Source organism: Aquarana catesbeiana, linkage group LG01 (assembly GCF_042186555.1).
Source record: "Aquarana catesbeiana isolate 2022-GZ linkage group LG01, ASM4218655v1, whole genome shotgun sequence".
NCBI lineage: Eukaryota > Metazoa > Chordata > Amphibia > Anura > Ranidae > Aquarana > Aquarana catesbeiana.
This window is the reverse complement of record NC_133324.1, coordinates 442,962,689-442,975,816: the sequence shown is the minus strand read 5'-3', so window position 1 is coordinate 442,975,816 and position 13,128 is coordinate 442,962,689. Positions and strand designations below refer to the sequence as shown.

At 39.0% G+C, this 13,128-nt stretch overlaps 1 protein-coding gene across 4 annotated transcripts in view; it reads left to right on the top strand.

Moving 5' to 3' along the window:
* FSD1L (fibronectin type III and SPRY domain containing 1 like) overlaps positions 1-9,250 on the top strand; it is a 96,421-nt gene extending 87,171 nt beyond the window's left edge. For all 4 annotated transcript variants that reach the window (XM_073636196.1, XM_073636187.1, XM_073636211.1 and 1 more), the window contains 2 exons: positions 3,629-3,717; positions 6,737-9,250. In XM_073636196.1, the coding sequence (XP_073492297.1) occupies positions 3,629-3,717; positions 6,737-6,859 (212 nt within the window). In that variant the 3' untranslated portion in view covers positions 6,860-9,250. The remainder of the gene's footprint in view (positions 1-3,628; positions 3,718-6,736) is intronic.
* Positions 9,251-13,128: the final 3,878 nt, after the last annotated feature.

The window sequence follows — 13,128 nt, the reverse complement described above, 5'->3', positions numbered from 1 at the left end:
TATTTTCTAGTGATATCAAGAATAATATTATTCTGCTTTTTTTTTTTTTTTTTTTTTTTTTTTTTTAATTTGGGCAAGTTACCACAACACCATTATCCCGTAGTTTTTAAGATCAAAGATACAACTATGTCAATTTTTCATTGTATTTTTTTAAATGTAACTGCCTTCTCCCAAACTGTCATTTGAAGTAAAACACAAAATACAAAGTATTATTCTACACAATTTTTTTTATTGTGCATTAAAAAAAGAAAACAAAATTAGACATGCTATCTGCCAATAGAACTTAACCAAAACGTGCATTTTATGCATCCAAAAATATAGAAAATATACCAAATCAAATCATTATTATTCAACCAAAAAATAAAATAAAAGCCTCATTCATGTGTCCTGCTTCTTAATATAGGGGGTCACCAATGCCAAGTGTTGGAGAAAGCAGGGGTCCGTCATCCGGAGATAATTCCGGAAATCATCTGGATTATTCTCCTGGAGCTCCCGCAGCAAAGGCATATGACATAATTGGTCACGATTAATAAAGCAACCAATTTTTAGTCCAAGAACTCCTCCTCCTGTTCCTGGACTGGACTTGGGTCAAAGCAATAACTCCAAGGCCAATAAAATATAACACGTTATCTCCTCCGATTCCGCAACATGGCTGGTTGACGAACGGTCGTTCAGAAACAAACTGAAAAGCGCAAAATTAAAAGCGCGAATCAACACTCACCAAACTTCTACTAACACGAATTTAGCAGAAGGAGCCCAAAGGGTGGCGCAAAAGAGCCGAAAAACCACGTAGTACGTCAGTATGTTCGTGTTTGTTGGCTGATAATTCCTTGCCATTTGTATGCAAGACAAAATCCAGGCACAAGCCTTTGGACGAAAAACTGAGGTTTTGTCTGCGGAAAATCTGATCGTGTAGTGCTGTAATAAATTCAAAAGGTGCTTCAACAAAGTATTAGTTTAACTGCTTGCCGCCTGCCTGCTGTCATATGACGGTGAGGCGGCGCGGCTCTCGTCTGGGAGGGCGTCATATGACGCCCCTCGCCTTACCTACCCACCAGGGGGCGCGTGTCACTGGGCACCCGATGCGCGTGCCCAGTGGCCGCGATGTCCGCCGGGCACACGCGATTGCCCGGTAATTCGGCTGAACGTGGATCTGTGTATGTAAACACACAGATCCACGTCCTGTCAGAGAGGAGAGATGACCGATCTGTGTTCTCAGTACAGAGCAACACAGATCGGTCTCCTCCCCTTGTGTGTCCCCTCCCCCTTCAGTTAGAAACATTCCCTAGGAACACAGTTAACCCCTCGATAACCCCCTAGTGTTAAACCCTTCCCTGCCAGTCACATTTATACAGTAATCAATGCTTTTTTATAGCACGGATCGCTGTATAAATGTGAATGGTCCCAAAAATGTGTCAAAAGTGTCCGATGTGTCCACCACAATATCGCAGTCACAATAAAAATCGCAGATCGTCGCCATGACTAGTAAAAAAAAAAAAAATTATAAAAATGCTTTAAATCTATCCCCTATTTTGTAGATGCTTTAACTTTTGCGCAAACCAATCAATATACACTTATTGCGATTTTTTTTTTACCACCATAAATATGTAGAAAAATAAGTATCGGCCTAAACTGAGGAAAAAATTTGTTTTTAAAAAAAATAAATGGATATTTATTATAACAAAAAGTAAAAAATATTGTGTTTTTTTCAAACTTGTCCCTATTCTTTTGTTTATAGCGCAAAAAATAAAAACCGCAGATGTGATCAAATACCCCCAAAATAATGCTCTATTTGTGGGGAAAAAATAATAAAAATTTCATTTGGGTACAGTGTTGTATGACCGCGCAATTGTCATTCAAAGTGTGACAGCGCTGAAAGCTGAAAAATGGCTTGGGAAGGAAGGGGGTTAAAATGCACTGTATTGAGATGGTTAAGGGTGTGCACACTTATGCAAACATATATTATTTTATTTTTTTATTTTTACTTCCCTCCACCTAAAAGATTTCAGTTTGTTGTTCAACTGAGTTGTACAGTTTATAGGTCACATTAAAGGTAAAGATAAATTATTTATCTTTGTCTCATTTTTTTACATCACAGAAACCAGACATTTTAACAGGGGTGCGTAGACTTTTTATATCCACTGTACTGTACAGCCATTTATCCAAATGGGATTATCAACAATACAGGTTATAAGGTATCCAAATGGGATTATCAACAATACAGGTTATAAGGTATACAGCTTCTTTTAATTTTTTTTATTTTATTCTTTTACTAATTACACATACTGTAACCATTAGGGCAAAACTCGGGGCAAGCACCTAAATGCACAGCTAAAATACATTTTACCTAAATTTGTGCAGCCAATTCTGTGATTTACATACATTTCCACACTACATATAATTCCTGATCAAGCAATTCATCTTTCTGGTTCAGTCATTAACCTTCCTATGTCACCTCTACAACTCTTCATTGGGCATTGAGCAGTGAATCAGCATCATCACCTCTGTGTAGTCAACAGGCAGCTGAGCCTATATTGAGCTTTGGTAAACCAGTAAGTACCTGTTAGTGCCCTTACTGACTAGCAGAGGTTTATAGATCAGTAGTCAGCGGATCTCACCATCTCCTCCGCCTGCTACGTAGACTCATTCCCTTTGTTCCAGAAGAGGACAAAGCAGCAGTAGTTGGAACAATCATTAATTCCCGACTTCGACTACGCAAACTCCCTATACATAGGACTACCGCAATATCAGATTGCACGCCTACAACTCATCCAAAACACGGCATCAAGACTGGTAACAGGAAAAAAACCATGGGAATCCATCTCCCCTTCCCTGAGGAGCCTGCATTGGCTAACCGTAAAGAATCGGATCACATTCAAGACCCTCTGCCTCACCCACAAATGCATACAAGGAAACGCTCCTCAATACCTACACGAGAAAATAAAACACTACACACCCAATCGCAGTCTTCGATCAACTAACCAAAACCTCCTCCTCATTCCCAAGTCCCGCTACAAATCGAAGGGAGAACGAAGATTCGCAGTCCAAGGACCACGGCTATGGAACGCTCTACCGACTAACATCCGCATGGAAGAAAACCACCAGGCCTTCAGAAAAAAACTCAAGACCTACCTCTTCTAAGAAGCTGGACAACACAGGACAGATCAAGCGCCTTGAGGCGATTCAGTTCGCATTTGCATCGCTATACAAATCATTCAATCAATCAATAGATTCCAAGAATGGGAGACAAAATTATAAATACTTTGGTAGTTAAAGCAGTAAACATATGTATTTTAACTGTGTATTCAGAAAAAAGAAAATGATACATTACTATTGCTTCGCCAATAATATACTGCTCTAATATTGTTTAACATAAACTTTACTTTCATTTTTTATGTTTTTTTATTAAATGCTATACAAACAGGACTAGAACCTAAATTGGATTTATTTCAAAGCAGTATTACTTTTTATAATCACTGTAATATTGCCTGTTATTGCAAAGCAGTTATTTCCTATCTGCACCATTTTTTTACTTTATTACCTCTCATGGTCTTTAAATTGGTTTTGTTATATTTATTGTTCAGTGGATTTATTCTGTTTATACCAGTGATCATTTTTTTCTTCACAGGTCAACTTTCATTTTATAATTCTGAAACAAAGCAATTACTTCATAGTTTTAAAACAAAATTTACACAGCCAGTTGTTCCTGCATTTATGGTAAGTATAAAATGTAGCATGATTACATTTTCTGTTTGTTCATTATATACCATCAGTAAAATATTTATCCTTGCAAGTCCCCATATAAACCAAGAGTTATAGTTAAAGTAAGCCCAGCATAAAAGATATAAAACTTCCTAAGAACAAACATCAAAAGATACCTGCCAATACTCGCTTATTGACAGTGAAGTATAGATATTCTCAAATTGTACTGGAGTGATAATACAACAAGTTCTGAACATTTGTCATGTCTCATATCAAAAGCGTTAATGTTGTGAAGGAGGATGAGTAGCCTGTATGAAAACTATTCTTACATTTTTATTCCTCCTGCTCAGTCTAGCAAAGTACAGTTCCTCTAGCAGTCAGCTACCCTTACTTCTCCTACTGATTATGCCTTTTTTGGCTATACTTCTATGGATCACAAGAGTGCAGTTAGTTCTTGTGACCGTCAGTAGGCTAAAGCCTGCTGTTGTCTAACGTCACAGACCCAGTCCAGGCTCTGAAAAGATCCTGACCATATAGTCAGGATCTGCCTAGAAGCCTGGACCTGAAGCTGGCTCAGCCATCTGCTGAGTGCCTAAACCAGCTGCTCCACAGCCCAGTGCTCCAGTGAGCACTGGAAGGGCAGAGCAGAGAACTGGTGACTGACAGTCCCCACCTCCAATAAGGCTCAAGAGCAGAGAGATCAGTGATGTTTGATCGCTCAGATCTCCATCCTAAGCTGGATTCACACCTATGCATTTTTAGTGCTTTTTGCATTTTGCAGATTTGCACTACAGAACGTGACCCATAGGAAACCATGTTAGATGGGCTGTAGTGCAAATCTGCAAAATGCAAAAAGCACTAAAAATGCATAGGTGTGAATTCAGCCTTAGAGGCAATGGGGGAAAGTATGATTGTTTATTTTTTTATAATGCCATACACAACCTAGCTATCCATCAACTTTAATCCAAAATAATAATTAATCATTTTACACAGATGTCTTCTTTATTGTTAACTAAAAAGTGCAAATTCACCAATATAATAATTTATGTGTATGGCATATTAGTTAGAAATTCTTAACGTTAGTCTTGCCTGGTCTACCACATTTTAGATCTAAACCTCAAGTCTAAAGCGGTGCAAGTACGTGCAAGTAGTGGAGTTGTTTTTTAGCTGAACAGTAAAATATACCTGTTATACAGAAAGTACCAGAACAAAGGAAACGTTTTTAACCAGGCTGCTTAGAAAATTGTTGGAACATGTAGTTCAGTGAAATCCAAAGTTCGCCTCAGAGACCCTTTAAATACAACTAAAATCTTTTTTTTCATATAGTTCATTTTCAGTCAGAAGCAGGAACATAGTACAACAAATAAACTTTTTGGTGTGATACACTGTATAGGATTTGTGGGCTAGTGATCTGTTGCAATGTGGTTAAGAAATTATGAGCACCCATTTTTAGAAGCTAAAGCCTCAGGTAAAATTAAACTGTAGCATGGCAATACAAGTTAAAACCAAGACTGTAGCTGACTGTGGTACCATATGGAGAAAATAGTCCCCCTTCCTGCCTCTCACAACCCATTACCTGGTTCATGAGTGACCTACTTCTGAGCATCCATGAAAGTCAGTATTTAAATATGAAGTTGGTATAGCTCTGGTGTCAATAAAGGAAGCTGGGTTGTTACAGGCATGCTGTGATAGCGTATGCTCTGGTAGCTAATTGCAGTCTTTATTGTGTATGGATGCAGTACAAGTCTATTTAAAGTAAAACTCCAAAACTTTTTTTACTGAGAGGAATAAAACTTATCAAAGACTCTAACTTTTCACATTCTACATTTTATTATATTGTTTGTTTTCCTGGTGGAGAGATTTTCCCTCGATTCCTGTCTTGGAGACCACCCGTTATCTGTATCTGCCTAATAGGTAGTGGGAGAACATCAACTCATTGGTGACACAGACAGCAATAAAGACCTGACAGTAGTTTTAGATTTTATTTTCATAGTCCAAGGTTTGGCTAAAGTTTAAATGCAAATGTGTTTAAAGTAGAACTATAGGCAATTTTTGTTTTCATTTTGGATAGAGCAAAGGAGGGTTATAACCCCTGTCAGATTTTCTTTGCCAGGAAGTGAGAGGAAATCCCTGCAAATCGCTAAAAGGAAGAAGGAGGCTGCGCTAAAAAAAGGAAAAAGAAAAAAAATAATTTGAAAAAATATTTTGAAAAAATTGTTTAAATAAGCATATTGTGACAGTCCATAAATTGTGAAATACAATGATAAATCACCACATAAAAGGGATACCATCAAAAAATGTCCTATACAGAAATGGCATACAGTGAAGTGAATCTTGATAAAATGATTCTTGTGTGCATAAACCAACACCAATGACAGTGAACCTCCACCGCAAAGAATACACGCTTACCAAAAGGCAAGCGATAGCAAGCCTGTAAGCATATTAGGGGGACATAAAAAGAGACTCTCCATAGTGTGAATCCATTAAAATAATTTATTGAAAAAAGAAGTAATGCACTTACATGAAAACAGGAATAAAAACGCTCAATAAGAAGATGCCGGTCGGCTCGCAGACACCCGTCCACCAATACACGATAGACCGCGATGACGTCAGCACGCCTCCCACCCGACGTACGTTTCGTCAAAGATATGACTAAATCATTCTGAGTGTTTTTGCCAATTGACAATTAGAATTAGGTTACAGGTCAGCACCTATTTTTTTTTTTAAGTGGTCACCAAAAAAATGCATCAACTAAAGGAGATGTACCAACGATTTTCTAAATGAAGTGTATGTTAAACCTAACAATAAACTCCTCATATTAGCTCCCTTCTAATCTGTTAAATACTGTATACCGTTAAAGCATTTGGTTATAGCCGTCACATGAAAGGACTGGTAAGCTGCAAAATATTACATTTGTTTTTGGGTTTAGATACACAAGGTTTTAGAGCTCTGCATCACATATTACATTTTGTGTGTCTAGTGAACATTCAGTCATTATAGCTGTGTTCTTGTATGTGTTTATTTTGTTTTTCAGGCATGGTGTGGTGGGATCACATTGTACACAGGATTACAGGTTCCAAGTGCCGTCAGGACTCTTCAGAAGGCTGAAAATGGATTGAGCGGCTCATCTAGTAGTTTAACCAGCAATGCCCAATAACATGGCTCTTTTAACCAACAGGATGAAAAGTTTGCTCTGACCAGAGTGGATTGTTAGTTTTTTTTTTTTATTATTATTTTATTTAGTGGAATTACGGTTGCTGTTTACCAAAATTAGGAGCAAACTGATCATTTGGGTTGTTTACCTGCTGCTGCTCTGAAGCTTGCAGTATTTTTGGTGCCTGACCATGTGCTGCTCAGATCCAATGTTAGCATCTGCTGCAAATGTTCCAACAAGAGACTGAGTGAATAGAAACTAGGCAGACACAAAAAGAACAATATGCCATGTTAGTAGGTTGTTTTTATAACCATGGATGCAGCCTTGTATTTAATTTTAATTTTTCCACATCACCACCTCTGTACTTTAAGTGGACCCCAGTGTTCTGTAGAGCATTGTGGTTTTATAAAAGACTGTCTTTTAATTTGCTAAAATGTAAATATCCCGACAACTTCATAATGTGTTTTTATGATACAGTGTATGCAAGTCTTTGAAGTAAGATTGGGTACAGAATCAGGTGCTTGTCTTACAAGAAATACTGTATAAGTAAGTATTTATGGTGTGGGGCCAAAAAGAAGAACTTTTTGGCACATGTTGGCCATGTCACTATAATTGGAATTAATATATTATATAGCACTGGAGTCTTAAAACAGAAAGTTTTAAATATTCCATCACATTCACCACAAATCCAGAAAACAAGATATTAACTCTTTAAAAGTAAATTATTCTTTAGAACATATTTTGAGGTGTATACAATTGGGGACATATTTGAGTTATCACTAAAGTTCATCTTAAAAGTAATTTTTACTTTCATGTAACTTTCACACCTATGCAAGGTTTGCTTTGCCCTATTTACATCATTGTATTACGTATATAGGGGGTTATTTACGAAAGACAAATCCACTTTGCACTGAAAGTGCACTTGGAAGTGCAGTCGCTGTAAATCTGAGGGGTAGATCTGAAATGAGCGGAAGCTCTGCTGATTTTATCATCCAATCATGTGCAAGCTAAAATGCTGTTTTTTTATTTTTCTTGCATGCCCCCCTCAGACCTACAGCGACTGCACTTCCAAGTGCACTTTCAGTGCAATTTCAAGTGCACTTTCCACTTGTAGTTTGCACTTGTGCAAAGTGGATTTGCCTTTAGTAAATAACCCCCACAGACTTGTAGATTTTCTCTGTAATAGCTATCAGCATTTCATTCATTCATTTAGCCCCCCTAACAACTGATAGTTTGTCTTGCTTTTTTAACCACTTGAGTCCCCAGGCCTTTTCCTCCCTAAACCCCCTTGAGACACAGTGGGGGTTATTTACGAAAGTCAAATCCACTTTGCACTAAAAGTGCACTTGGAAGTGCAGTCGCTGTAAATGTGAGGGTTAGATCTGAAATGAGGGAAAGCTCTGTTGATTTTTATCATCCAGTCATGTGCAAGTTAAAAGGCTGTTTTTTATTTTCCTTGTATGTCCCCCTCGGATCTACAGTGACTGCACTTCCAAGTGTACTCCCTGTGCACTTTCAAGTGCGCTTGTAGTGCAAAGTAGATTTGTCTTTAGTAGATAACCCCCAGTGTTTTTCTTTTTTTTTGTTTTTATTTTAGTGATGTCATGGTTCCACAAATTTTGCCTTTTAGCATTTGTAGTCTACCCTAATGTATTATACAGGCCAAATAATTCTTTAATTTGGTAGAATTTTTTTTTTTCCTTTTTTCAAAAATAGTAAAAAAAATAGAAGAAAATGCATTTTTTTAACAGGTAAAGTTTATTCAAGTTATAAAGAATGTACAAGGGGAAGGGAACAAAGAAAAGGGGGAAGGGAAGGGGAGGAGAGTACACATTTCCCAAGCACATAGAGAAACTAATTATAATATAAAACAGTCACAGTACTCAAGTACAATCAAGCAAATCAATTTGAGGATGAAATTCACATTGCCACGGATGAAGCAATGCCAGTCAACAAGCTGTTCATTTGGGTACATAATAAAGGTGTGACAAAAGATTGCAGTAATAACTACCATGTAATACCACAAGTTAGAATGGGGACTGTAGGAGGGGATGACATGGAGGGTGAGGAACGTGGGTAGTGGAGGAAGAAAGGCGAGAAGGGGACCAAGCATAGCAAGAAAGTTTATTCTTTTAATTGGGGGAGAATCAGATTTTGTCTTGTTTGTATCTAGGCAGACCAAATCTTGTCAAGTTTGGCCAGGCATCAATGTCCTCAGGATGGGAGTTTCCAATTGAGCAAGATTTCTCTACTGTTTAGATATTGTGGGGTCATTCTAGAAACCCAACAGAAGAGCAAGTGGGTCTGAGCCCAGGATGGTTCCCAGGGCAACAGCCAGGAAATTTAGTTGGATGAAATTATCCCTGACTGATATGAGTGCAGCATATGTAGAATTCCAAGCTTCCTCCTGGAGATCAGAGATGTTGCTCTACTATTGACAGAACAGAGTGCCTAGCTTGAAGGAATGGTATGTATACAGGGAGGAGAGTGGTTTAGATATAGGGTATGATGAAGCAGTAAAGCTTTAATAGGGTCTTTCTATATGGGTAGCAGCTGGAGCAACTAAGCTCTATCAGTATGCCTGACTTGAATATATCTGAAAAAAAAAAGCATACAGTTGGACAGGTTAAATTCCTTTTTCAATGAGTCAAACAATGCATTGATCACCTGTTGGAGGAAGTTGGCCAAGAGTTGTGATATCTGATCTGGCCCAAACATGATGATTAGGGATCATATGATGGTGGTGAATGGTAAGGTTGCCCTGGAGAGGCACAAGGGACCAGGAGTTGGGAGGATGGGACCACATAGTTGTACTAAAAAATGAAGTCCATAACGGTTGACATCGGGGAAAACAAAATGTCCATTGGGAACATGCAAAGAAATAATAACACCACTATGTGCATATACAAGCAGTGTGCCCAACCACCGTAGTTGTTGATTGAGCTTACCAAACGGCAAGCTTAAAAGGCAGATGGTTATAGCCCAGCCAAGGCCTTTTCAGCTTGCTGATGATCACGGTGTTCGGATGGCAGGGGGTCAATCTAAGGCCCACTATGGGGCTTCTGTTGTCGGCTGCCTCCTCTACACCCGCCTCCACAGCGACGCCACTGCTGACAGCTCAGTGTGGGACCAGAGCAGCTTCAGTAAAAGGTTTTCAACTGAGTACGTGGATACCGGAAGTGGGCCTTAGAGATTGACCCCCTGCCATCCGAACACCGTGATCATCAGCAAGCTGAAAAGGCCTTGGCTGGGCTATAGCCATCTGCCTTTTAAGCTTGCCATTTGGTAAGCTCAATCAACAGCTACGGTGGTTGGGCACACTGCTTGTATATGCACACTGTGGTATTATTATTTCTTTGCATCTTCCCAATAGACATTTTGTTTTCCCTGATGTTGACCGTTATGGACTTCGTTTTTTAGCGCAGCTTCCCCCATTTCTTAGACTTTTTGGTGTTATCGCATTGTATGCTGCTGCTTTTTGCCACTGTGTTGCTAGCGCAGTATTTCTACATTTCTATACCACATAGTTGTGGTCTTTCCGCGTCTGTAAGGTTGTTTCATAGGTGTTGTGGGTCTATTTCTAAAATTCTTGTTGTTGGAATCCTTTCCCCCTCCTATAAAACTATTGGATAGTAAATAAAATAAAAAAATTCCCAATGTACTTCCTGCTCTGATCGCGTAGACAAATGACGAAGTGTGTGCTCCCATTGATTCCTGGGACACCACTGTCCAAACCCCAGGAGTATTCAGGCATGTTTTATTTTTTTTTTGTACTTGAGAGGGTGGAGGAGGATGGATAGGCATGTCCAGAGGTTCAGGAATAATGCTTCAGAGTTTGGAGGAGGGTGGAGAGGCAAGTCCAGAGGTTTAGGATCAATGCTTGAGAGTGTGAAAGAGGGTGGGAGGCATGCCCAGAGGTTTAGTATCAATGCTTTAGGGTAAGAAGAAGGGTGGGAGGTGTGTCCAGAAGTTTAGGATCAATGCTTGAGAGGGCAAAGGGGCATGCAGAGACGCCTGTACATGGGAGGAAGAGCGAGCCAGGGACTATTTGTTTCAGTGATTAGCTTCCACAGGGCACAGCGAGGAGGATTAGAACAAGCACAGGGCACAGCAAGGAGGAACAGAACGGCGCAAGGTGGGTGTTTGTCATCCATATCCTGGAAGAAACGCCCATACTTTAAATGGCTGCCCACACAGCACAGGTGAGTGCTGTACTAATAAATCATTCCATAACAAATACAGACTCAGCTTAAAAATGAACTCCCTAAATCAGAAATGTCTGTGTTTGCTGCAGGTTTTTTTATTTTCTTTGGCTGAAGTTCCTCTTTAATCACTTCAGCTCCAGAAGATTTACCCCTAGCCAGTGTTTGTTTTCTTACTGTGGGGAAGGGGTTTTTACGAGGGGAAGGCATTGATACATGTTTTTGCTTTGCAGGAACACAGAATCAATGCCTTCCATACTGACAGAACACCAATTGCCTTGTTTACATAGGCAGACTGCCGTTCTGCCTGTGTAACAAGCAATCGGCGGGTGCTGGCAGATGTCGAGTCCACTGTACCCGCTTATCAGCTCCCGCTGTGCACAATCACAGCAGGAGCGAGCTGCCGGTGACATGCATGGGTGCCCCAGACCCAGAAGTGAAGGATCACGTATATATACATGATCCTGCGCACAGCTGTTGCCCTGTAACAGTAAAGCTACAATAGGGCTGTTGGCAAATGGTTAAACACCAAGGGCCCTGAGAGGATCTAAATATAGTTACCTCCAATTCCACCATAGGAATGCAGGTAAGGTGTGCCACCACCTAATAGTGACAGTAAGTGAAGCTATAGAGTAACATAGGTTACGTAGGGGCAGGCCCTCTTTGGCTGTGGGCATTTGTAGGTTAGTGAGAGCTTTTTGCCCACATAAATGAAGAAAGTACACTGTTTTGTGGAAGTTTTTTTTTTTCATTATCCAGATAGGGGAAGGGCTAAATATGTGAACAAATTTAGGTTAATAAAATATTTAAATGAGGTTGGTTCTTTTGACCTCCAACAGGGAAAAAAGAACAAGCACTCATCCTTAGTGGAGAGTTGGTGGATTATAGTTTTGAGGTTGAGATCCACATAACACTTGAAATCCTTAGTGATGCGTATAGCCAGGTATTTAAACTAAACAAAAAATTTTATACAGCGTTGAAGAACAAAAATTAAATCCTCGAATCCCAATAAACAAATCAGAACATATGCAAGATCCAGAAAAAATATTAAGCAGCACTGATAAAACAGTTGATATCAAGCTCCACATCCAGACCTTTGGGTTTCAATGTTTGCAAATTAAAAAAACATTTTGCCACTTTCTGAGATATACATTTTACCTTAATCCCTCTCCAATGCAGCCTAACATTTTCCAACTCCTCAAAATTGTGATGAAGAGGGTCACTGATATGTACTTCTCTGTAGTGTAAGGATAAACTATGATATTGTATATATTTTCTGAGATCCTCTTATGTAAAGGTTTTTAGTGTGACTCACATATTGCAGGAAACTCCAGAATATATGTGACATGCGGTAATGCGCCTGTGGATGAGAAGGTTTTTCTCATATTTGTTCTATTCCTATTCTCTCTATTCCTTCCACAAGCGAAAAAACCCTTTGAGTCAAGGAAAGTAAATCTTCTCCTTAGTGGATCAATAACACTCTGTATTATCTTATCCCCAAAATTAGGGGCCTTTCTATAAATAAACCCCAGGGTTATGGGAAGCAACAGCCCTAGCACAAGCTCATTTAATAAAATATGCCAGCTTCTTCTAAAAACTTTCTCTACTTTTAAAAAACTCTGGCATATTTTATAAAGAGATAGTGAGACAGTCAACAGTAAATGGCTTCAAACATGCTTGGGATTAACATAGATCTATAGTCAGAGAACAAAGTTAACGGAAAAAAACAAAACAATTAAAAAAAAAAAAATGAAAGCTTTGATGGACTATGTCTTTTTCTGCTGTTACTTTTCTATGTTTCTATAAAATGATCTTGTGTTAGGGCCATTGCTTCCCTAAACCCCAGGCTTTAATCTGAGTGTTTTTGACACTAATGAGTTTATTGAGGTGTGTTCTTCAGGTCTGTATACATTGTACTGTATACTGTTTATTTTTATTTTTTTTAACATGGAAGGATATACTCAATTCAGGTAAACTGTTAACTGTTGCGTCAACTGAAGAGGGAAAGAAGTTTCCAACCAATTCTGGCCTGGTGGTCCAACGGGAAGAAAGTGGATTTAACTTTGATGC